The following is a 27,625-nucleotide window of genomic DNA, read 5'->3' on the forward strand; positions in this document are numbered from 1 at the left end:
TCCTGCTCCAATCAGAGAACATCTTAAGACCCAGAACCTGGGATTAACCCCTGTAAAGTGCAAACACCTCAAGTTTAGCTCCATAGAAACACCTAATGGGGAGCACTGAGACTAGCTGGGTGTGGCTGAATTTACCACAGGAACCATAGAAACTTTCACCTCTTGGATTGTTTGTGGAATTGGGGTCCCAGTCTGGGAAGACTGAGTGAACGTCCTCTGATTAGGAACACCAGGCTATCTGTGCTGCAGAAATACTTAGGTTAAAGGAACCAGCCCCCAGTAAGAGCAGAAACAGAGGGGCAGGGACACTTGTGGCTGCAGGCACTTCCTGGAGGGTGAAGCTCTTGGTTTGGGTTCCTAGTCAAGAGCGGAGACCTGAGGTGAAACCAGAAGCACCATTCTCAAGATTAGAAGTGCTTACACTAATACCTCTTTAAAAAAAAAAAAAAAGATGAACCAGCAAACAAGAAAGAACCATACCACAGAAACCTACTATATAAAACAGGGAAGACTGGGGTTCATATTTAAAGGAAGACAGTGAAGTTGAAAAAACTTCTGCCCCCAAAAGTAAAATGAAATGGTTCATTCCCAGGGAGAATTCATAGAAAAACTCAAAACAGAATTTAAAAATCAAATGAGGGACACCTTGATGAATACCTAAAAAATATAAAAAAATAAAAACCATCCAAGAAAACCAAGATGATTATGAAAAAAAAGTTAATCAACTAGAAAAGGACATACAGAATTAGAATTGGGCAAGGAGAAGCCAATATGAAGTGAGAAACCAAGAAATAACAACACATTATAAAGAATGAAAAAATAGAACGGAATGTGAAACAAGAAAAATGACAAATCTGGAGAACAGATTAAGAAAAGAAAATATAGGAATAATTGGACTGCCTGAAAGTTGTGAACAAAAAAAGGACCTTGATACAATAATGCAAGAAATATAATCCAAGAAAATTGTCCTGGAGTAACAGAACAGGAGAGGAAAGTAGAACAGAAAAAAAATCCACCAGCTCAACAAGATCCTTTGTGGAAAACACATAGGAACATTATTGTCAAATTTTGAAATCCCTGGGTCAAAGAGAAAATTTTGCAAGAAATAAGAAAAAAACAATTCAAATATACTGGAGGTACAATGAGAATTTTTCAGGGCTTATCAACAGTCACAATAAAAGACTGCAGATCCTGGAATCATATCTACCAACAATCAAAAGAACAAGGCCTGTGGCTAAAAATATCATATTCAACATAATTATCCATAATACTGAATGAGAAAAAATGGACATTCAATGAACTTGCAGATTTTCAGGACTTTCTATAGCCAAATCTGAACTTACTAGAAAATTGAAATTTATATTAAGAGTCAATATCAAAGATCAACTTCAAGGAACTCAACATGGATAAAAATATTTATTTTTTTTAACATGGGAAATATATAGCATATCTTTAAGATTGACATTTACAACAGGGCGGCTCAAAAGAATTGGGACAGAGTTAAGATAAAAATAGTAATGTCATAAATGAGGAGCAGAAGAAGAATAAACACAGAGGCATTAGAAGGGGGAAGAGGGCTCCTAGTTTTGAAAACCTATTCACATCAGCAATGGGTTAAATAGGCAACACTACATATATATTGTGAAGGGTATAGCACCCTCGAAAATCTATTAAAAAAAAAAAAAAAGAAATAAGGAAGTATAAGTGGACAGGGAAGCAAAGGGTGAAGGAAAAAGACAAGGGAAGGATCCATGAATGGGGAGTGGTTAAGTAAAGGCAAGTTAGGAGCAAAATTAAAGCAAAGGATCAGAAGGGATAGGAAAGATGTGTGTGTATGTATTTGTATGTATATGTCTACATATGTATATATAAATATATCCTTTCTTAACTATAGCCTGGGTGGTGGTGGAGATGAAAGGGGGAGAACTAAAAAAAATAAAATAAAATAAAACTACTTTAGAGAAGCAACTTGTACACAAAAGCCAAAAGCTTTCAAATTATATAGATGAATTATTCATGAGAAATCAATATGAATAAATTATGAAAACTCGACTAAAGATCACTATTTATTTCAAAAAATCATTGCCCTTCAACTACCTACTTATGACCTGTTTCTCAAAACACTGTAAGATTGGAAAGATCTTATCTAAGAATACCCATTATGTGTCTCAGATTATTTTAATTTTACATAGACAATTGCAAAGTAGTCTTTAATAATAATGTTGAACAATTCATAGAGTACTTAATAGACATTAATTAGGTAGGGGGTATTTTTAGAAATAAATAATTTTATTTCAAAAGTTTAAACATAAACATTACTAGCAGAAGTCTCAGCTACCTTTATATTTCTTTCAATTAATGTTGATTTAGCTAACTTCAAATTTGAGCTTATGCCTATTATCAGTCAAATACTTTATCTTCTCTTTATTTAATAATTTATATAATTCTTTTATTGAGGTGAGAGTTCATATTGGCTATTAAATTTTTTGTCTTTTGAGAAGTGTAGGAAACTCCCAATATAGAATTCTGTTCCACTGTTACAGATCAGTAATTGGTCTATAAACTATAATCTTAGTGAGATGCCTAGGATACTGATAGGTTAAACAATTTGCCCAGTTTTGATGTCGACATGCATCACAAGCAGGACTTGAACCAATGTTTTCCTGATTCCAAGGTCAGGATTCTCTCTACTATACCTTGCTGTCATATTATTTTTTAACAATATTTTTATTAACCCACTATTTGAAGAAAAGTATAACAATGATAAAATTAGTAATAAGCAAGAAAAATACCTGTGATCCACTTTCATCAAAAATGATATGCACTGCTGTTTTAGCAACTGAAATTGCTTGTTTCTTGGTAAACTCCTATGACAGAAATGATTAAAAGTTGATATAATTATAATGCATATTACATCAACTAACACAATTCTGCTAGACTGTACATTGGCAGAAAATAATGAGCCCCAGATACTGAGGTACATAGGGAATAGAACCTAGCATTTAATAGGCACCTACTACAAGCAAGATACATAATGAGCTAGTAACAATGTTTTACAAATATCATCTTATTTGTTCTTCCTAACAACACTGGGAGGTAAGTATAATTATCTTCATTTTATAGTTGAGGAAACTTGAGACAGATTAAATTATTTGCTCAGGATCACACAGTTAGTGATGCTGGATTTTAATTCAGGTCTTCCTAATTCTAAGCCCAGAGTTTAATAATAATGGTAATGACAATAATAACAACAACATTATAAAGTCCTTACAATGTGCCCAGATATTGTGCTAAGTGATTTATATAATTATCTCATTTCATCCTCACAATAACTTGAGAAGTAGATATTATGCTCATTTTTACAGATAAGGAAACTGAGGTAGAAGTGAAGTGACTCATTCAGGGTCATAGAGTTAGTAAATGTCTGAGGTTGGATTTGAATTTAGTTCTTCCTGATTTTAGTCCAGTACTCTATTCACTATGTGCTACCTAGCTACCTCTGACAACTGTATGATCAATTTAACTAGGACAACTTAAAAGAAAATAAGATAAAACATTTTCAAGGATACCTTGAAACACAACTCTAAACAATGTCAGAAGTTAAATTCTAGAAAATACTAGAAGCTACCTTTTTTTTTTTTTACTGGTTTGATATGATTTTTCTTGTGCAGCACAATAATTGTATAAATATGTGTGCATACATTAGACTTAACATATTTCTACCATGTTTAACATATATTGGACTACTTGCTACTATATTGGACTATTAGAGGAGGGCATGGGAGAAGGGAGAGAAAATTGGAACACAAGGGGTTTTGCAAGGGACTAATGTTGAAGAATTGTCCATGCATATGTTTTGAAAAATAAAAAGCTTTAATAAAAAAATATATAAGAGGAAAAAAAAGAAAATACTAGAATCTAAAGACTAGAAATAAAAGAATAGCTTTTTTTTATATCAAAGATTTAAAGGGTAGCCACAATAGACGTTGTATATTTTAGATGTAGCTGAAATCGAAGATTATATAACACAAAAATACAAAGAAAAATAAATGTGTGTGTGTATATATATATATATATATATATATACATACACAGCATATGTATATATGCATATATTTACCTAATAATGTCATTTTAAATTTATCATTTTTACCACAAGTTTAAATTGTTTGCCAAATTTTATCATTTCTATCTCCATAAGATAATTCAAACCTATTCCTTTCTCCCTAATTAATTACACAGTCACCACCTTAGTTCAGGGCAGCAACTCCTGTCACCTAGACTTGTTATAGGCCCCCAACAAATCTCCCTGCCACAAGACTCAATCCACTTTAATTCATCTTCTACACACCTGATAAAGTGATTTTTCCAAAAGGTCTGATTATATTACAAATCTCTTCAATAAATTTCAGTGACTTTCTATTGACTATAGGATGAAATATTTTACATATGCCTCGTCTTTTAAAAATCTGTATATAACATTTTTTAATGTGCATTATTAATATAATAGTACAGTACATATAACTACAAGTACATATACATGTATATATGTGTATGTGTGTATATATATATATATATATATATACACAAAATACATAGAAAAATTTAAAGTACGTTTTCAAAATTTTTTATTGACAAGGGGCTATGCTGTCTTATTTTATGTATAGAGAAAGTGAATCTCAGAAACATTAATTCTCCCAATGTCAAATAGCTGGTTAGTGATACTGGGAAGACTACTACTATTTTAGAGGTTTGGGCAAATGGTTCGTTATAGACAAATGTAAATATCAAAGTATAGGTGGATCATAAGACTTAAGAGCTAGGGAAAAAAATGAGAAAAAACTGTTTCAAGGTTACAGTGTTAAGTAGCAAAACCAATATTCAAAAAGCTCCATTGTCTCTAAAATCTAGCACTCTTTCTAAAGTGCTCCACTGACTCCTCTTCATAAACTGAAACATGAAACTGAACACTTCTATGTCATATAATATGAAAAGCTTTGAGAAATAACAGAACTTACCCTATACTTATTTGTACCATAAATTTGTTTAGTCACATCAAGGATGTCTAGTAAATGATCAAAATAGAAGACCAGTTGATCTCCTTTTTTGTTACCAACATTCATTGTAGTTTTCAGAAAAAGTGTTAGGATCTTCTTAGTATCTTTCACTATTCAAAAATAAAACATTTATTAATCTATATATTTATGTAATTACATCTTTTCATCTACAGATTTACACTAGATGAAATGAAATATATTTATAATAAATGTAACAAATGAAATCGACTAAATTGAAATTCATATTAGGGTCAAAATAAATCATTTTTTGCAAATCTTTAACAATGAATCACATTTTATTAAATAGTTCATGTTAGATGAAATTAATCTTAATTATAAAAATAAAATACAACCAAAATATGAATAAAAAATTTTGTGCCAAATCTATGAACGATATTTATAGTTTATTATACCTTTATTTACAGATTCACATGAAGAATTTATATCTATTTTTGAAAAGGATTCTTATATTTCATAATTCTGAATAATTATTTTAAATTAACTTATTATTCTTAGTATCTAGTCATCTTTAGGTTATACTAAAAATATACAGACGTACACAAAATGGTTACAGTAACATGCCAAAGTAATAAGCATACCAAAATTTGTGAAGGTAATTGTCTTATTTAGTAATACTCAGGTCCTAACTGGAAGTAATCTATCCACTTTGGCTTAGTTTTTTTTATTTTATGTGACCTATACCCAGTAGTAAAAAATTTCTATCCATGATTCCCAAAATTATAACCTAAGACTCTCCCAAAATATACCTTGAAAATTATATAAACTATGCAATTATATACACCAAATTGATTTTTACCATTTCTGATTGATAAGGTTTATCAATATATGTTAGATAAGGAAGAAAAACCTGTATTTGCAATTATCATAAAAGAAGTGATCAAATTCTTCCAACTCTAAATAAAGTTATCTTCTGTTCCATACACTGCAGTTATCCATTACTTGAATGTACCCCTACTTATCTGTTTTTCAGAATGTTTTATCTTCTTTCAAGACTCAGCTCAGATGCTGATTTTTCAAGGATGTCTTGTATGAATTCAAAAACTGTTATTTGTGTTTCTTCAAATTATCTTAACTTTTGCACTACATATACAGTATGTATAAAGTACATATTTAAATATAAACAACAAAGTTCCCAAACTGGAATGATAAAACCTAAATTCAAATCCCATCCCAGATACTTAACTAGCTGTGATATCATGACCAAGTCATTTAAACTCTCAGAGCCTATTTTGTATAATGCACAAAGTCCTGGAATGAGATATAAATTCAAATGGCATCTCAAACACTCACTAGTTGTGTAATGGGGACAACTAATGGTTGCATAACCTAACAGGGTTGATTTGAGGAATATACTGTGTTAATTTAAAAGCAGTGTACAAATGTGAGTAATTATGTTGTATTCAACCCACTCTTCATTTAAAAACATCTTCTTAGAGGTGTGGACCATTTTGCTTTTGTCATTATGTCCTCAATTCCCAGTTTAATAATGTTATTAAGTTAAAATGAAAGTCAAAAAGGGCATTTCTATGAGGAATTAATTCCATTCTTCCTCTCCAATTTCTAGGTTGGGAAAATTGAGGCAAGTAAGTCTTTAGTCATTCTCTTATTTTATAATTTGGGGTATGTTACAATTTGGTTTGATTTGTAACCCCACATAAGAATTGTTCTCTTGGGAATATCAGAATTTGGTTTATATTGTCCCCACTAAGGGTTTCCTATGGAAATTCATCTTTAACTTCCATTAAATTATTTAGAATATGTCCACTTTAGCAAAGGTTTTATTCAATTAGACTTCTAAACCAAAAAGATCTTACACCAAAATTTATAGTTAAGATAACTCATTTTCCTTCTCCATTAATCATCTGCTTTACCAAGAGAACGATTCAGTGCTCTAGATTTATAGTACGAAACTAAGTGGGACTATGTCCCTTTTTGGAATTTCTAGAGTCAAATAAACCTCTCTGACATACTCCAATTTCTCTTGTAACCCACACTGTCTATATGACACATAGTACCAGTGAAATGATAAAACTTGGTTGCTCCTTTATATACAGACTATCTACTATACTAATTCTTCTCCTTTTCACATTTCACTTTCTGCTATCTCTGATTCTCCATTAGAATCTGTGCTTTCAAAGCAATAAACTGGGAAAACATTTTTATATCCAAAGGATCTGATAAAGGCCTCATTTCCAAAGTATATAGAGAATTGACTCAAATTTATAATAGTGCAAGCCATTCTCCAATTGATAAATGGTGAAAGGATATGAACAGACAATTTTCAGATGAAGAAATTGAAACTATTTGTAGCCTCATGAAAAGGTGCTCCAAATCACTACTGATCAGAGAAATGCAAATGAAGACAACTCTGAAATATCACCACATCTGTCAGATTGTCTAAAACGACAGGAAAAGATAATGACGAATATTGGAAGGGATGTGAGAAAACTGGGGCACTAATACATTGTTGGTGGAACTGTGAACGGATCCAACCATTCTGGAGAGCAATTTGGAACTATGCTCAAAAAGTTATCAAACTGTGATCCAGCCCTTTAATTCAGCAGAGTTTCTACTAGGATTATATCCTAAAGATAAAAGACATGTGCAAAAATATTTGTGGAAGCCCTCTTTGTAATGGAAGAAACCAGAAACTGAGTGAATGCTATTCAACTGGAGAATGGCTTAATAAATTATGGTATATGAATGCTATGGAATACTATTGTTTTGTAAGAAACGACCAGCAGGATGATTTCAGAGAGCCCTGGAGAGACCTATATGAACTGATGCTAAGTGAAATGAGCAGAACCAAGAGATCATTTATACAAGGCAACAACAAGACTATACAATGATCAATTCTGATGGTCGTGGTTCTCTTCAACATTAAGATGATTCAAACCAGTTCCACTTGTGCAGTGATGAAGAGAGCCATCTATAACCAGAAAGAGAACCATGGGAACATAGTGTGGCATACAACATAGCATTCTCACTCTTTCTGTTGTTTCTTTCTCAGTTTTTCTTTTTCTTCTTTCTTGATCTGATTTTTCTTGTGCAGTAAAATAACTGTAGAAGTATGTATACGTATACTGAATTTAACATGTATTTCAATATATTTAACATGAATTGGACTACCTGCCAGCTAGGGGAGGGGAAAATTTGTAACAAAAGGTTTTGCAAGAGTCAATGTTGGAAAAATTACTCATGCACATGCTTTGTAAAGTAAAAAGCTTTAATTAAAAAAAAAAAAAAAAGGAATCTGTACCTTCATCTGGTACCGATTTGAATTTCCTTTTCTAATCATTTTGTTGCCAACTGTCTCAGGCCTGTGTAGCCTCCTTTTTCCAGGCTAAGTCCAAGTGATTAAGATGAGTACATTTGTAATTTGACCAAATGTTTCTGTAAATACTGCCCCATTCATGTCTCAAGGAAAATCAGGACAAAAGAAACACAAACTTTTCTCAAGCAAACACAAGGGAGGAAGAGGTTTATATGTTTCCTTGTTGGCATGAGTGAACACATCTGCTATAAATGTTAGCTTCTTTTATATTATGGAGGTTTTTTTTTTTAAGAAGGTACCAAAATCTTAAATTTCAATGGAATATAGCTCTTTCCTCTAAATTTTAAGGAGCCCTTAATGATTATTTGCTAACAATATCAAGTTAACATTCAACTATCAAATATATTTTATGAAAATTAGAAAAAGGAATTCAGATTACTTTCTTAGCATATTTCATACTCTCCAAAAATTCATGTAAGAGAATAACAGAAAAGAAATTAAATATAATGCAAGATATATATTACATATATTTTAAGGTCATTTTAAATTCTATGACAGATTCAAATAGAGAGAGACTGGTATCCTGAGGATCAACATTCAAGTTTTGTAATCAAATAGGACATATTCTCACCAAAGGTTCTTACCTTTGGAGAAGGTCTTGAAGAAAGTCCAAATAGAGAAGGTTACCTATTGTGGATATGTTCTACAGATGTTCTTGTCTATGTATGATACTATGCTGACTATATTGAGATCCTGAATATACAAGACCTTTTTCAATGACATCCATAAATCACTCAAGTAAGACTGGCCCATCCACCCATATATTAAAAACTACTATTTTGGATTAAAGATCAAAAACACATATTGCCCAGATTATAAAATACAACTGGATAGGAAACTCATTTAGTTAGTTGATCAGAATATATATCTTAGGAAAGCACTACAGATAGACAAGAAACTGGCTTAGGATTTAGAAAGAGGAGGAGATTTTGGAAATCACATAGTGCTTTCAGTGCAGTCAAGTTCCTTACTCCGACAAAAGTAATCTTTAAACACCAATACTATCCCAATTATATTTTACAATTCTAAGTCATGAATGCCCCTTTTAGACAAATCACAACTGTAAGATTATACAAAATCATAACTATATATGGCTCAAAAGGCAACTAAAAGATTTATGATACTGCAGCATAGTATGTTTATAGGATGTCAATGATGTTTATAGGAGAAGTAATGCAAATGAAATTATTAAGAAAGTTTATAACTAGGAAAGGAGGTCTAGTGTTACACAAATATTACCTTCTACATTGTATTTTTCTACTTCATCATTAGACACATTGACAGCTTCCCACTGGTGATCCTTAAATTAAAATAAAATAGACAAGTAAAATTATATTATGAATTTTAAGATTCAAAATTGTGCTAATAAAATGATTTTAAAAACTAATCCTCTGAAAGCTAATTATCTATCAAGTAGTCAATCTGTATATTTACAGTACATATATTACATGCATACACAATCAAAAGAGAAAACATTCATTTTTGAAAGTAACATGACGTACTTATTGAATAATCATGTACTGTCCTACCCAATTAACTATTGCTGTACTTAAATCCCATTATTAAATAGAGATATTAGATTGTCAGTAATTTAAAAGGATTGTATTTTACTTATGTAAAATATCATCATCCTTAGCATTTAACAGCATCCTTAAATTATATCATCCTTAGCATTTAACAGGGAGTAGAAGAAAAATAAATGGGAATGAGTAAATTTTTTTCTATTATAATAAATTGAGAATAAAACTAGTTATGAATTCATTCTGTTTTCTGTTCTTTACCATTTCTCCCCTCCCAGATAGTCTTCAACACACTATATAAAACACCTAAAAAACTCAGTTTTATAGTCAATAGAAACACTAACGATGTCTACAGATAAGACTGGAAGCAAAGTATGTGAGTAGAAGCCCCAAGAAATGGGTGAAATTGATTCCATCTATTTGCATATCCTATTTAGTTTGCCACCACAGCCACCATCAAAATTATTATTTGGGGTGTTGTAAATTTCACTATAATCTAATGTAGATCACTTAGATGCCCAGTATACATGATCCTTTCAAAGTAGAGTCCTATCTCGTCCCCAGGTCTTCATAATTCTATACCTGAATACCTGTTCTTTATGGCTAAATCTCTTTAACATCTGCCGTTTATTTACAAAAACCTCTGCTTTTGCCTACTCTTAGACATAAAGTCAGAGAATCATAAAGTTTATAATATGGAAATATCTCTTGCATGATTTAATTGTATAACAGATATATTGTTTGCCTTCTCAATGAGTGGAGGGGCTGGAGGGGAAGGAGAATTTGGAAATCAAATTTTAAAAAATGAATGAAGAAATCATCTGGTCTAAATGATTCATTTTACCAAATCTGATGAGGAAATTTTATATCAATGAAATTAAATCACAATGCTCATTAGTAACAGATATGAAGCTTGAATTAAAATCTTTTGACTCACAGTACAGTGTACATTCTACTACATTATCATCAAATATTCAAATTAATAAAAAAAACAAAAGGAACAAAAGATCAGTAAGCTTTAAGTAGATTTTTAAAGTATATATCTATGTAGATATAAATATATATATATATATGTGTGTGTGTGTGTGTGTTTGTGTATATGCATGCGTGTGTTATATGCATACCCCGACACACAATGGTTGTTCCTCAATTTCTGTTGAGAACCAATAATATCATGGAGTGATAGCTTGACTTGCACATGAATGGGATTAAATGAAGCAGAGTTGCAAAAAATCCTCAATCTCCATAGTTATCAAAGTCCAGTAGAAAGACAAAAGTAAAGACTACAGATGGCCCAAGATAAAGCAGATAATGTTGGTACCTTCAATGTCTGACCAAGCTCTAAACACTGCACAGTTGCCTACTTCATCTGCCTTCATGCAACTGTTCTCACCTGCCCATTCCACAAGGGGAAGTCTTCACATGCTTGGGGTAGACACTGACCCTAACTCACCAAAGGATTTGAAGCCTTTGGGGTACCCTTAAACTGGTTTAGCCCATCTGCTGAGAAAAAGTTTTACCAGGGCATGGCTATTGTATATAGTACAGCTTCCTGGAACAAGTAGGACTTAGACAAACAGACAATGAAAGTAAATAAGCAGCCAGAAAAGGACTCAGCAAGTACTCACATCAGAGGTCTTCCACAAATGCCTCATGCACTGCACACGCATGCGCGCACACACATACATACACAAAAGTTTAATTGAACTTGAGTAACAAATGATGACTAGCTGGGAAGAAAAGACCATATGAAGAAATCTATTCTCAAAATGGAAATGCATATATATGTGTGTGCGCGCATGTTTATATGTACAAAGCAAAATAAAAAAGAAACTGGTTTACTTACTTCGTCATCTCCTGAAATATAGAAGGATATACTTTGGCTACCAAGATTAAAGTCAATCCAAAAGTCATCAAGTTTTTCATCTGAAGGTATCTGTAACTAATAAAACCAAATAAACAAAATCAGCCGATATCCTTAAACTGACTATAACTTAAAAATCACCTTTAACGATAATGAAAAATGACTGCTATACAAAACTAATGGACAAGTATGTTTAAGTTGAATAGACTTGTTCATCAAATTAAAAGAGAACTAGAGAGCATATCTACCCTTTCATCTTCAAAGATATAAATTTAGGACAAAAAAAGCAGTGCTATTTTTGTATTTTACATCAAAGAAAGTGAACTCCTGGAACTCTTAACTACTCCAAGATATGGTTCAGGTCGAAAATATACATACACAAACATATAGGATATGTTTGAACAATTTTTGAACATACTTAGCTTATTATGTCCTATAATTTAAGTTAATGTTATGAAGCGCAAAAACGTTTTCCTACAAAATATCCTTTGTAATATATTTGAGAAATAGCTACACACATTTTTAGAAACTAAACTACACAGACGATATATTGCCATAAACCAGTGGCTGCTCTTAATATTTTTAAAGATTTGTAACTCACAACTATCCAGCTCTGTGACACTTCAAAGATCTCTAAAACAAAAAAATATATACAAATACTAAAAAATCTACCAAATTTATCATAAATGTTTAACATACCTCATATCTATCAAGGAATACTGATAAACAAGGAAATGTAAAAACCCTGAAATAAAAAAAATAAATTATTTATTGATTTTAATTTTTTTAATTTCTCTTTTATTGTTGTCTTTTTACTGTACTCACATAAATAAATGTTGAGAATTTCCAAAGGTCAAAAATTTAAATACGATATTGTCTAGTTTTTCCCTATGTTGTTTCTTTTCCCTAGATTTTTATGGGAATGTGGTTTTGAAAAGAAATTGAGATTATCTTCATATGGAACTAATAACTCTGACTAAAATGACTGAACTAAATAAATAATTTCTGGTTACTCATTGTGAATATGTTCTTGAGTTAGCTTATTCAATGTAGAAGATATTAGAAGGAAGTCCACATTTCTACGAGGGTAAGAAGTGGGAAAAATATATATGTGATACTAAATAGATTTAATATGATTTTTATCATATTAATGATAAATTATCTATGATTTGGCTTCTATTTTGAGTGGACAGATGATCTTGGGCTCTGGAAATATATTCCAGAAAAACAAGGTGTTTGATAGGATCTACTAAGCTAAGAAAGGAACCAAAAACCTAAGAAAGACCAACCTAATTAATTTCAGAGATGCATATCAATAGGTTGTTTGCAGGATAATAAACTTTTTAGTAAGATCACTTTCAAAAATCATAAAGTTATAGAAGCATGGCAATCTACAAACTTACAATCTCTTATCTCCAAGCATGCCATTCACATGGTTGAGAAATTTCCTGCAGTCCTAGTAAGAAATAGAATTCAAAATAAATTGAAATAGAATTCAAAATAAATTTAAAGGAAACTTTTAGTTTATTGAAATTAATAATAAATTAATACAAATAATGTATTTTTATTTTTTTACTTACTGTTTCAAAATCAGAATCTTTAATCTTTTTAAATGCAGTAGCAATAAATTCCATTGGAAACCACTGAGAAGCCAGTTCTCGTCTTTGTTTTTCAGAGGTCATTCTACATAAAGCTTCTGTGATAGCTACTTGAAAGTCATAATCTATAAAAACAAAATGCATTATTTATTTCAACCTTCACAGAGTTTAAGTTAAAAGTAATTAATAAGGGGCAGCTAAGTGACACAGTGATAGAGTACTGCCCCTGGAGTCAGAAGGATCTGGCTTCAAATCCAACCTCAGACACTTACTGGCCTTGTCATCCTAGGTTTGTCACTTAATTCCTATTGCCTCCAAATTTTTTTTATAAAAATAAGAAAACTATGTGTGTGTGTGTGTGTGTGTGTGTGTGTGTGTGTGTGTGTATGTATGTATACATACATATTTTTTTTTTACTCCATAGTAAACCAAAATGATCTATCATCATAAGAATGCATAAAAGCTCCATGACCACAGAAGTATAGGGAACTTTCAAGTGTGAGAACTGCTTAGATCAAAATTGATCACAACTTGGCCTATGTCCTCCATAGTTGTATAAAGCACATTTAAGTGTCTTGAAAGAAGTTAAATGACTTGCTTAAACTAATAAGTTTGAATAAGTATGAAAAGGCACATTTTAGACCAAGGCCTTCCTTATTCTAATCTCAGCACTCTATAAAGTATGCCAGTTGCCTTTTTACTTTGGTTTATATACAAATTATATTTATTTCCCAAAATATGAAATTAACGATTTTTGAAGGATGCTAATCAAAGACAACCATATTCCATATTTTTTAAAGATATATAGTTTAAAAGTAAGTGTTTGATACAGCAGAATAGAACAGTGTGGAACCAAATTTTTCTTTCTGTATAATATAGTAATGATGATTATTCCAAAGAAGAATTTTAAACAAGTTGCTTTCTGTATTTTACTGTTAGGGTTAGAGTCTATCGTATCTTTTCTTATAAAAGGAACTTTGCAAAAGAAAAAAAAAATTTTTTCCTAAAAAAAAAATCCTATTTCTAGTAAGTAACCAAATGAATATACTTTTGAACTCCTCTTAGAGAAGATATTTTATTTTCAATTTAAAACTTTTTAATCTCATAAAATGGAATTTAATGAACTACAACTCTCATCATGAAGAAATCTTTTAGCAAATTGGCTAGCAGTTTTTGTTACTCTAATTTTAGGACCAAGATATATTTAGCATAATAGTATTGCTGCTTATCTCAACTATTATTTCAAAGTTCAAACACATTTTTATTTATAAGCATTGAAGGTTCTCATTTCTAAGCTAAAATAATATGATAAATTTGTGACCTTATGCCTCCACAAATACTCTCCAATATTTCAGAATGTATATAAAGAATAAGTGGCCCAGGTTTCTCAATAGTTGTGTCATAAAACAAATTCTGGTAGGTTCCATGAAACTGCAAAGTACAGGGTAGGGACAAACTGTCTATAATCTTAGAACCAGCCTAGGGAAATATAGTTAGAGGTTCCTCACTACAAGGTTGGCAACCAGGTGATTATTTGCAAAGAGCCCATTGTGTAAAGAACACTTAGCTAGATCCTACAAAGGCTCCTTTTTCTCAAGGTGCTTAAAGTCTGGTAGGGAAATAAGACACCAACACAGATAGCTCTAATACACAGTATTATATAATACATTTATTAGAAAATTAGAACAAAAGCAGAGGAAGTGATATTTGAATGAACTTTAAAAGTAAGGATAGGAGTTCAACATGCTATAAAAAAATGAAGTGTACTCTAAGCACAGAGAAATAATTCAAACAAAAGCAGAATTATGAGATTCCAGTGTATATTTGTGGGGCAAACAGTTGTCCAGTTTGACTGCAACAGAATTAATGAAGGAGAAAAAAAAAAATGAAATTGGACTGAAAATCTAGGCTATGTACAAGAAAGGAGCAAAGTTGACATTATCTTTACTTATGAGAGAAATGCCATATAAAATCACGGGTATTTTGAAATAAGTAAAGATAATTTTCAGATAAACATAATTATTTTATATTTTGAAAATTCATGAATTCCACTGGAAAATATGAAGTAATTTCAGACACAAATATTTTGAAAGGATATCCTTACCTCCAGCATCTAATATCCGTTTCCCCATATCAATCCTGTGAATGAAAACAGATCACATCACCATTTTTAATATTTCAAGGACGATAGTATAAGCTTTAACCTCTGCTCTTGAATATCCTAAGCATTAATAAGAAAAAAGTGCTTATCCATCATTACAGTTTAGAATATCATTACAACTTTACATATATGCACTGGTATGTGATTATGGACAGTATAAAGGTAGCTTTTAAAAATCATTTTTTCCTAAGTCTAATTTGAAATAAAATAGCAGAATAAAGTTATAAGTATCTCTATTACTTAAGTTTTTTCCCCCTTTAAATTCTTCATTTGATTTTCTAATTTTAAACAGAATAATCAAACTAAAATTCTTACATGAGAGACAACATTTCTCGTTTGGAAATTATTTTCTTGGCGTCTCGAGGCATGCCGTCAAGCATAACATTCAACTTTTTTATGGCCTAGAAAAGAAAAAAAATGGTCTCTCTCTCTCTCTCTCTCTCAAACATCAAATTTTTCAAAATGTGGTTTGAGAAACCCTAGGAATCACGGAGACTCTCAGGAAGACTAAGAAGTCAAAACTATTTTCATAATTATCCCAAGACTATCTATTAAAATACTCTTCTCTTTTCCAATTTCATATCTCTGTGAGGCTAGATGTTTTTTATACACTTCAACCAAAGTAAGATTATTACAACAGAATGAATGCAGAAATAAATATGAGAATTTAGCTATCTTTTATTAAGCCAGACAGTAATATTAGAAAAAATATGCAAAATAATTAAACTCTTCTCACTATTTCTATTGTTAATATATTTTTTTTCATAAAGATGTGTTCCTATTTTATTACTGATTATTTTATTTTTATTATTTTAAATTAATAAATATTTTAAAATAAATTTAGATACAACCCACATAAACAAAAGATGTATTTAATTCTCAATAATTTTAAAGATATTAAAGGAGATCTGGAGACCAAAATGTTTGAAAGTTGTTGCTTTACATAGTCAATAAACTAAAATATCTGGAAAATCATCCTAGACAAATTAATAATACAAACAAAAATAAAATTTTAAACTTGTAGATAAGAGTTGGCACATTAAACTTATGAAAATCATATTCTATGATGGAAAAATTAAAATATAGAAGATATAAATTTTTAAAAGTTTTTAGTTTTGAGTTAACAATATTGTTTTGGAGCTAAGCAAATATAATCTAATGTTACTACTTGTATTACACATATAAGTGCATATATATGCATACTTACATATATAGAGACTGAATACAATAAACATGTATCACAAATATTTAACTAAAACGCTAGCTTCAAATTCTGCTCTTAAACATCCTAAAATCTAAAATCTGTCTTATTTAAGCAGGAATAATTTCCATTTATAATTGAACAGATATATACATCATTATAAGATAGATTCTCAACAGAAACTTAGAAGTTCTAACTCAAGAAGAAATGCATTCCCAAGATTAGTATTGCTGTAAAAATAATTCCTCTGCTCAAATTAAATTTGGAATTTTAAAAAAAAAACCCAACATACTTCTTTCCTTAAGTTCTCAAGGGGTATGACAGAATAATAAAGTTTCGGCAGATCCTACCAAGTTGGAAAGGCATTAAGAATAAGCTGGGCGATAAACTGTACATCTCCTGTCCAAGACCCAACATAACTAAGTCCAAAAAGATTTAGAGCCACAGGAATGGTCAATGAATGGTCAATTTATTCAACCACAGCAATTCAAAAACTTTTTACTGAAGTCTAGAGGAGCTGCAATCTGTATCAGTTGAGAAAGGACATGTACTCAGAAATTGTGGATCCCTTGAAATGGTACAATTTTTAAGCTTCATAAAAGGAAAAGTAAGAAATACTTAATATTTTTAACAATATTGCTCTTAAACCTTATTTGAAATTCCATAAAGTATTTTTGTGGAAAATCTTCAAGTAAAAAGAAAAGAAAAAGTTTTACCTCCTGCTGAATACACATATGTATTCTCATGTCGACTACAAGGGCACAGATCCTCAAAATAAAGTTTTCCAGCACTTCGATTTTACCTAGTCAAAATTTTAGATTTTACTACTTTTGAAAATTAATTTTAAAACATAAAGATATTTAAATGACTTCCATTTTCTCATATAAATGACAAAAACTAAATAAGGAGTAATAATAGAACATTGAACTAAAAAAGAAGTGAACAGATTTCTAGAGCTAGCTATATGATATCAAACATATCACTTAACCTATGCCTCAGTTTTCTCAGCAGAAAAAAGAGCTTTGAGCTCTAAATTGCCTTCAACTTTAAGATCTATTTTATTTGGAGCAACTGTTAATTATTTCTTTAATAGCTTGGTTTTGAAAAATCCTTACTAGATCCTACCATTTTCATTGAATTAGATGTTTCACTAAACTTGTTTAGTGAAAAACCTGTCCTGTTTCACTAAACCATTTGCACTCTGGCTTCCAATTTCATCACAATAGAAACTGTTCTCACCAAAGTTGTCAATGACCTCTTAATTGAAAGATGTGATAATGATCTTTTCTCAGTCCTCATCTGTCTCAAACCATTTGCTTCATTTGACATTGTTGACCAATCTTTCCCACTGTACACAGTGTCCTGTCTGGGTTGCCCTGATAGCATTCTCTCCTGATTTGCCTACTACCTATGTGGCCACTCCTCGGTTTCCTTTGCTGGCTTATTTATGAATGTTCCCCAAGGTTCTGACTTGGGCCTTTTTCTATTCTCTTTCTATACTTCCATTAACTTCATCAGTTAAGTAATGGATGTACTACCATATTTATATATACAGTTGTATTCTCTCCCAAGCTTCACTTTTGTATCACAAATTATCTTTTTGAGATTTCAAATGTGATGTTCTGGAAACAATGAACTCAACATACAGAAAACTCATTATCTTTCCTCCCAAAGGAGATTAACTCTCAAATGTCTATTTCTATTGAAAGTATTACGAGGTTCTAGTTTCACAGGTTCAAAATCTTAGCATTATCCTAGATTCCTCACATCCCACATATTCAATCAATTGCCAAATCTTGTCATTTCAATCTTCATCTATTCTTGCCTGTTAGATTCTCATCTTTTCCACCCTATATTATTATAATAGCCTCCTAATTTTTCTTCCTGTCTCAAGTCTCTCACCATTCCAATTTATCAAATGTACTTCTTGCAAAGTCATTTTTTTAAAGATCAGATCTCATCACGTCAATCAATTCCATGAGATTCCCATTTCCTAAGGATTTTAAACTCCTCTGTTTAGGATTTAAAGTCTACATAATCTGGTTAAAATCTATCGTTCCAACCTGCCACACATTGCAATCCAGCCAATCTGGTTATCTTCCTGTACACACAACATTTTATTTTCCATCTTTGTGCCTTTGCACAAACTAGAATGAATAGTTTAATTCTACCTCACAGTCTCTCTACATAACAGTCTCAAGTACCACTTTCTTCAGGGACTTTCTTGAGACAATGCATTGCCTTCCAAATTATCACATACTTAACTATTTCATATATTTAATTGTATTTATTTAGTTATTATTTATTTTATAAATATTTACTGTCTCTTCCATTAGATAGCAAATAAATATTTCTTTGTACTTGAACCCCAGGACCTCCCACAATGACTGGTATGTGGAAGGCAATTAATAGTCCCAATGGATTAATAAAATTAGAGCTATTAGCCCTATGTTTATCATTTCAGAAGCCAGCATTCAAAATTTTAAGGGCTTTGAAAAAAGATGTAAATCTTCTAGAGTACTCAATTATTTCCATTCCCCAATCTCCCAAACTAACATAGGGAATAGAGTTTTGGTTTGGAAATATACATACACACATACACACACACATATACACATACATTCAAATATATGTGTGTATATGTATGAGTATGTGTGCATATATATGAGTATGTATATGTACATACATATTTACATATACATATACACACATATATAAAAGCTATATATAGGCTATTAAGGATAACCACAAACCAAATCTTTATTTTTCCTAGCATGTAGGTCCTATGTTTTAAAGTAAACTCTGGTATTTAAAATATTTTAAATTGTCTAATACTGAGAATTCACCATAGTACTATTAGAAATTATCAATTCATCATACTAAAATCAAAACATCATAATATTATCCAAATAACATCACTTAAAACCTGTTCTTTTAGCATACCTTCTTTATTGATATCATGAACAGTCTGAAAGAAAAAAGTGATCAATTTGTAATTGATTACTTTATATTTAGTATAGTTCATATCACAAAATTTATCTTATAAAATACTATTAAAAACACTAAAGAATTTGGGAAGGTTGTACATTTTTTTCAACTAAAAATAAAGTGAGCATTTAATTATTGCTAAGATAGTTTATAAAACCTAGATTGAATGGCTATCCTATGTCCTATATTAATGCATTTTTTTAAGGCATAAGGTACACAGTATACAATTTGTTTTAATTATCACAAGTTTTGTAAAATTACTTTAAAAGGGGACTTATTTTATTTTTACCATCAAGACATCAAAGAAATCTTCTATCAGATTCGTCATGGCTTCATCTTTTTCCTTCTTGTGACTTAAAATAATGTCTTTGGTTTTTTCAAACCAGGCTACCATGTAAAGGGGGAAAAAAATTATTTTAATTTCAATTTAAAGTACTTTATGTGTAAGTTATCATTATATAAGTAACATATTAGTAAAATATACAGAAGTCCCAAGATGTGTGTTTCTAAAAAAAAGAATAACATTATTTTAAGACAATTTATTTAAATATTTCCAAAAATAAACAGAAAATAGATTCCTAATGCCTGGATTGTCTTCATTTAACAGCATCCTTATTTCAGGAGGAAAAATGCATATATTTTTCTTGCATCCTAGGTAAGCCAACTTATACATAATGATACATCAGAGGTCTTTCCAGCAACAATCAAAGTAATAACATTTCTCTGTTATCAACAAAACCCAACGAAGAAATGAAGAGAAATTCCATTTAAAATAAGTAAAAAATTGCATAAAATACTTAGGAGTCTCCCTATCAAAAACACAATAACTATAGGAATATGATTACAAAATACTTTATAGAAATAAATACCTAAATAAGTGAATAAATATAAATTGATGGCTCAAGATAATAAAAATTGAAGTAGCGCATTAATTTATTCAGTCCCTACCATTCAAACTGTCAAAGGTCTGCTTTTATAAAGAAAAATAACAACATTTATTTGGAGAAGTAAAGAATCTCAAAAGAAATGATGAAAAATGGGGGAAGAGGAGAAGGAAGCAGACCTAGCTCAAAGTAAACAATGAGTAATTATAAAAATTATTTGATCCTGGTTAAAATGTAGATTGATCAATGATGCAGAGTAAGTACACAACATATAAAAGAAGCAAATAAACCAGATAGCCTAGTGTTTAAGAAAAAAGGATTTTTTTTATCCATTTTTCCTAATATGAAAGGAGGAGGAGGGTGATGGGGGAAAAAAGTGCTTATTAATTTTAAAAATCTTTTACATATCCTTTAATTGTAGCATGTTCATTCTTAATAAATGAGGCTGGACAGATAACACAGAAGGAATCTTAGCACTGGAAAAGACAGTGTTATTAAGTTATTTTTCAGTCATATTCAACCCTCCAAGACCCTATTTGGGGTTTTCTTGGCAAAGGTCCTGTGAGAGTTCTGTATAACAACTCATTAACAAATTACAGTGTCACACACTACAAAAATAGCTTCAACAAAAACAAATGTTTAAATAGTGAATAAAGTATTGCTCTACTTTTTATAAACTGAGTATCTTTCAAATATATTCTCCCAATTGATTATATTCCAGATTACTTTTAGATAATCAGGTCTAACATTTTTATATTGAAGGTAATAAACATGTTCCCATACATCAAATGCCAGTAGAAGAATAAGACCTGTTGTTCCTTGCAAAAGATCTTGGTTAGAACAAGAAGCAATCTGTAGCCATCCTTGTTCCTTTTTGAAGCCAAGCCAATCCCACTCTGAACCTTAAACACCAACTGACCCAGCCGTCAACTTCTTAAATTTTTTTCAAAAAACCAAAATAACATCTGATGAGTTCCAGCAATTCCCCTTTGGGTTCTCCTCCACCATTTGGGCCAAGGTCTGTCCAGAAAATGTGAGTGATATGACACCACCACTGAACTACAGTGCAGGCTGGAGAGCTGCTCTCCATATTGGAGAGCAGTAACATCACCCTTTGCGAGAACCTCTTTATATTTCTCTCCTGTAGCAGGCTTGCTATCTCCTTCTCCACTCATTTTACTGATAAGGAAAGGAGGCAAACAGAGTTAAGTATCTTACCCAGGATAACACAGCTAGGAATTGTCTGAGGATAGATTTGAACTCGGTAAGATAAATCTTTCTACTTCTAAGTCAGTGCACTATCTAAAGTACCATCTAGCTGCTCTAGGAAAAAAACCTTAGTCACAATATATTCCAATATACCCTATACTCCAATAAAAAATGTTATTAATTATCCTAACCCTTTTTCCTCCTCCCAATCTTTGATTATGTTGCCTGCTCTGGTATGTACAGTATCTCCATCTACAGCTGCCCAATAAAGCCCATGTTTCAAGTTTTATTTTGTGACCCACCTCCCCTATGAAACTCTTACCAATCATTTCCTCAACTACTTCTACTATTTGAACCACTAAATACCTTTTATCTCTTGGATTTCTCACTTTCTACCATATATTAATATATCCATTTATACACTCCTTTAAGGTAAAAATACTATTTATCTTCTTATCTTTCTTAGGGTGTTGCATATAGCAGAAACCTCTAAATATTCACTGGACTAAATTTAAAAGGAAACTTTGTTTCATTTTAGATTTTTTTCCTTAATAAGAAAAAATTGTGCAATTACAATTTCATTTCACTTTATAATTTAAAATATAAAATGACAAAAATTTTTATGCTATATATATTCCCACAATCTAAGTCCCTTATAGCCTATATAAAATTTGTATGTAATTATTTATGTAATAACTTTAATTACATGTGATATGTAATAATTACATACATAATATTTAATATTAAGTATGTAGTGAATCTAAAACAGGCCATGAGATGAAATTAAGTGAGATATGATTCTTAACATTAAGACACTTATAAAACAGTGTGCAGGATATAAAATATGAATAAAAAATTTCTAATAAGTATAAACAAGAAATACAAAGTACAATAAGAGTTCCTAGAAAAGAACCATACTCAGCCTGAGGTGTGGGGATCAGAAAGTTCAATTCAAGTCAATTCAACAATCAGTACCTTTCATATGTAAGAACTAGAGATACAAAGATCAAAAAGAAAATGTAACTGCCTTCAAGGATTTATAATCTACTAGGAGTACCCAATATATAAAAGTTAAATATAAAATGATTTCTGTGTGGAAAGAACATTAGTTAGGTTCATTGCATTACACTAGAGATGGTATGTAAAGTATGGCTTCAGAGACAACTATAATTTTAAAGCCTGAACATACAGAGGGGAAATGAGGGAACAAAATTGCAGGTATTGGAAATAAGATACAGAAGCGAGAAAACTTGGAATAATGCTTGTGGAATGGTGAGCTATTCATTCAGATTGAAGCATCCAGTAGTGAAGGCAAATAATGAATCGGCATGCAGGATCATAGGATGGACTGAGAGCTGAAAGGGATATCAGAAAGTATCCAGCCCAACTCTTCTCATTTTACAAATGAGGGAACTGAAGCCCAGATCTATTAAATGATCTGCCCGGGCATAAAGTAGAATTTGAAACCCAGTCTTCTGACTTCAGAACTAAGGCTTTTCCCCTACCATCATAAATTACCTCCTAGACTGTTGCTAGATTATAAAAGAAATTAAGTATCATGCTAAGTAGCAACTTAGTAGGCTATATAGCACAGTGACATGATTAGAATGGTATATTAAGAAGATAAATCTGACTGCATAAAAAATGATGAAGCCATAAGAAGACAGGAGATATGGAAAAGGTAGAAAGTTAATGCACGGTTCAGAAATGAAGTAATGAGGACTTGAACTAGGGTAGTCACAACTACACAATTCTAATTAATATATATATATATAACACATGCACACTAAACCAAATAGATTAAAATATTAAATTATTTCTTATATATCTCAAAGGCAAACAAATAGAATCATCAATCTTTTTTTTCCCCCAATTCAAGTCAACATTTTAAATTATATCCTATGACCAAAGCACTGTTTTATATGCTTTCAAGGATATGTATAAAGATGAGTTTAATAGAAGGTAAGACTATGAAAGGGAGAAAGGAGAGATCCAGACAAAGTACCTTAAGAGTATCTGAATGAGAATCAAGGAAGGGATATGAAATGTGACATTTATTCCACGGCTTAAAGAGAGTTTAAGTTGTGGGTATAAGTCAGGACAGAGTACATTCCAAGCATGGAGAACAGTGTGTGCAAGTGCAATGAAGACGACAGTATTTTAAGCCTGGTAACAGGTGCATAGATAGTAATATAAAATAAGGTTGGAAAAATAGTGATAAGATCTAAGTCTTAGTATAAGAAATTTTTATCTTTTGACACATACATAATTAAACATTGAAAGTTTCTGAGTAGAGAGAGTGGCACATTCATATTTATATGTGATAAAGAATATTTTGGTAGTTGCATGAAGCCTAGGTTGGAGAGGAAACAGAAAAGGTAATAGTGGCTTAAAATTGGGAAATAATAGTATGAGCAGAGAGAATGAAAGAGAAATGAGCTATAGGTAGAACAGAAGCAAAACAACTTGTGGGAAAGTAAAGGGAAAGGAGTAATCAAAGATGACAGATTTCAAGATTGATAATTAGAAGGCTTTTAGTATTACAAACAATAATAGGATTTTTTTGAAAAAGGGATAAATTAGGAGGAGAAAAATTTTAATGTAGTTTTAGAAATATGGAGCTAGAGGTGCCAAGGAATGTTTATGACTAAAAGAGTATTTAAGATATAGAACTGGAACTTAGGGGAGAGATCAGAGCTAGGTATCAAAAGCTAAGAGTCATTTGCAAAGGGACAATAATTGAACCTATAGAAGCAGATAACATTACTAAGACAAAAGAATATAAAGAAGTAAAAATGAGTCTTGGAAGAAACCCATACTTATGGTATCGGGGAGTATAAGAAATAGCAAAAGCTATTGAATAGGAACAGTAAGACATCTGCTGCTATATCTGATCTCAACTCCACAGAACAAAATGTCCCCTGTTCCATTCCCACCCTTACTTTCCCCTTCTTCCTTTTATGAGTTGTTTCCATATATTAAACTGCATGCTCCTTGAAGGCAGGGACAGTCTTTTTTTTTTTTTTATTAATTGTATCCTCAGAGTTTACTAGAGTGTCTGCCTGGAACATAATAGGTATTTAATAAACATCTATTTGACTGAATGGATTGGATTTTCTAGGAGAAATGGATAACGGGTTCTGGTACCCGTTAATATTAAAAAAAAAAAAAAAAAAAAAAAAAGAAAAGGTCAACGAGAATGAGAAATGAGAAAAGAACATGAGATTAATGATTAACAGGACACTTAACATTTAAGAGAGTATTATCAATAGAACAGAGAGGTTCGAAGTCAGATCTCAAGGAATTGAGGAAATATAAGCAGCACAAAATAATAACATAATAGTTTAAATATTTGCAAAGCATTTTACAATCAAATGTGGTAGACTATACATGTGGCCCCTCACTGTCCCATGGGCATCTATGATTTCTGCATATCTCATTTGATCCTCACAACAACTTGGTAAAATAGATATCCCCATTTTGCAGATGGGGGAAACAGGATGAAAAAGAATAAGTGAGATATTAGGAAAAATGAAAGACATTTAAGTCTTCCTTATTTCAAGTCTACAACTTTATATCCTCTATATACTATACCATGCTGCCTATTAAGCACAGAAATTTTTCATAGGAATTTAGCAAGGAAATAGAGAACATATATAAAATACTGCTAAAAGAAATATTTAACAATTAAGTACAGGTATTTTTAAGGATAAGGATAATATTTACATGTGCTTAAATAGGAGAAATAATCAGTAATTGAATGTGCTTCAATAGAGATAAAATTTTCTTAAAATTATTAAGGTGGACTGTTAATGACATTTCATCTTCCAAGATATGTTTTGTTTATAATATACTTATCTTTTTGACTAGCCCTTGTTTTATCATTACTAGAAGTCCAGTTTCCCCAAATATGCTGATATTTTTGCCATATTTCCCAAGAGAATTTAAAATAGTTGAAGTATTCTGGATGTCTTTTTTGTTAAGTTCCTGAAATGAAATAACAAACAGTAAATATCTCATATATATACAAATAAATTAAATATTTTTAATTGTATAAAATTAATTCCATTCAGTCAAGATATAAAAAGACAAAGGATTTATCTTCCACTTATGTAAAAGTGACTGTTAGCCCTTAGTATAGCATGACAAAAAAAGCTTCTGTTCCTCAAGCAATATATTCTACTAGGGGAAAAACTACACATATATAGATAAGAAAGATAAAATATAGAAAATAAATACAAAGAAATTTTTGTGAGAATACTAACAACTGAGAGGTATCAAGAAAACCTTGTGTGTAGAAGGTTGGTCTAATCTGAGTTAAATCTGAAGAGAAGTTATCATTTCTAAGAAATAAGGAGACCATTCCAGGCATGGGCAGTAGAGTAGCTTGAGCACAGTGGTGAGAGACATCATGAATGGGGAAATACAAGTAAGTCAGATTAGCTGTAACACAGCATGTGTATAGGAATTAAGGTGAAATCTGAAAAGATAAATTAAAGATAGATTGTGAAATATTTTAAATGTTACTATAAAGCAACATAGGCAACTTGAAACTTCATGGAAGATGGACTGGAGAGGGGAGGCTTATTATTATGGTTCAGGAAAGAATTTAAAGGGTCTAGATTAAATTTTGGTCCTGTGAGTAGAAGATATTGTGGAGGTAGGATGAACAAGTCATGGCAATTGAAGGAATACAAGAAATTTGGGAGAGGAAGGGATCAGTTTTGAGGCTGGTGATTAGAAAAATGATTTCCTCAAAAGAAAGAGAACTTTAGGAAGAATGGCTTTGAAGGTTTAGTAGGAGAGAAAAGAAAATGAATTTAATTTTAGATATTTGAATACCTATGTGGTAACCCAATGGAGCTATCCCAATTGGAAAGACGGCCCTGGAATCCTGCAGGACCTAGACAAAAGGTAGTTCAGAAAATCTGGTAGACTTTTGAATAGATAATTAATAAATCTACTGGAACTGATGAGATCCTTGAGAGTGTATGTGGCTGTTTTTATTTTGTTTGTAAAGGCCCAGAGCTGAGCTTGAGATACATACATTTATAGGGAGAAAATCACAGATGAAGACTATCAAAGGAGACTAAGGAGTGATCAAATTACCCTTTAAAGACCAACATTTGGGGGGAAAAAGAGAGAGAGAAGGTAGTATTCAGAAAAAGGATGTGGTCAACAGTGTTAATATAGGGTTCAATAAAAGTAAGGATTGAGAAAAGAACATTTATTTAGTAATTTTCAACTCCTTGAGTACTAGGGACAGGACAGCGGTTTTAGTCCAGCTTTATGGCTGAAAATTAGAGTGCAAAGGGCAGGGATAAAGAATAAGAGAAAATGAGCATATTCTTTTTCTAGGCGCTCAGAAGTGAAATTGAAAAGATAGTGAATAATAACTTGAGAGGATGGTATGGTCAAATGAAGGTTCTAAAGAAAAATCTGAGCATATCTATGGGCATCAAAGGGGTCCAAATAAGAGAAGCCAAGAAGGAAAACTACATATGAGGAAGTATGGAGGGGGAATTATGAAAGAGACAAGTTCTGGTAAAGCATAGGAACAAGGACACAAGTTGAAGCAAGAAAAAGTCCTCTTCTCAAAGGCTGCATCAAAAGAAAAGAGAACTGGGGCAGTGGAAAAGTAAATGGTGAAATCATTTGAGATACAGAATTGGAAGGGGAAAAAATTCACAACAACTGACCTCTTTTGGGAGAGGGAAGGCAATCAGGGCTAAGTGATTTGCCCAAGGTCTAGTAAGGGTCAAATGTCTGATAACACATTTGCACTCAG

General features: G+C 31.4%; 1 protein-coding gene and 1 pseudogene across 4 annotated transcripts in view; both read right to left on the reverse strand.

The window, feature by feature from the left end:
* Nucleotides 1-27,625, reverse strand: part of SYCP2 (synaptonemal complex protein 2) — a 114,926-nt gene that overhangs the window by 78,152 nt on the left and 9,149 nt on the right. For 2 of the 4 annotated variants that reach the window (XM_031951707.1, XM_031951708.1), the window contains exons 1-12: nucleotides 20,034-20,227; nucleotides 19,700-19,724; nucleotides 17,473-17,558; nucleotides 15,871-15,956; nucleotides 15,499-15,533; nucleotides 13,377-13,519; nucleotides 13,200-13,252; nucleotides 12,496-12,541; nucleotides 11,779-11,874; nucleotides 9,652-9,712; nucleotides 5,019-5,167; nucleotides 2,793-2,867 (exon numbers count right to left, since the gene is read on the reverse strand). In XM_031951707.1, coding sequence (XP_031807567.1) covers nucleotides 2,793-2,867; nucleotides 5,019-5,167; nucleotides 9,652-9,712; nucleotides 11,779-11,874; nucleotides 12,496-12,541; nucleotides 13,200-13,252; nucleotides 13,377-13,519; nucleotides 15,499-15,533; nucleotides 15,871-15,956; nucleotides 17,473-17,558; nucleotides 19,700-19,724; nucleotides 20,034-20,138 — 960 coding nt within the window. In that variant the 5' untranslated portion in view covers nucleotides 20,139-20,227. Of the gene's footprint in view, nucleotides 1-2,792; nucleotides 2,868-5,018; nucleotides 5,168-9,651; nucleotides 9,713-11,778; nucleotides 11,875-12,495; nucleotides 12,542-13,199; nucleotides 13,253-13,376; nucleotides 13,520-15,498; nucleotides 15,534-15,870; nucleotides 15,957-17,472; nucleotides 17,559-19,699; nucleotides 19,725-20,033; nucleotides 20,228-25,695; nucleotides 25,825-27,625 lie in introns of those variants that run through there. The other 2 variants (XM_031951711.1, XM_031951710.1) reach the window with 2 other exon arrangements.
* Nucleotides 20,990-21,839, reverse strand: LOC111718582 (annotated as a pseudogene).

The sequence above is a fragment of the Sarcophilus harrisii genome, chromosome 2, assembly GCF_902635505.1.
Source record: "Sarcophilus harrisii chromosome 2, mSarHar1.11, whole genome shotgun sequence".
Lineage (NCBI taxonomy): Eukaryota > Metazoa > Chordata > Mammalia > Dasyuromorphia > Dasyuridae > Sarcophilus > Sarcophilus harrisii.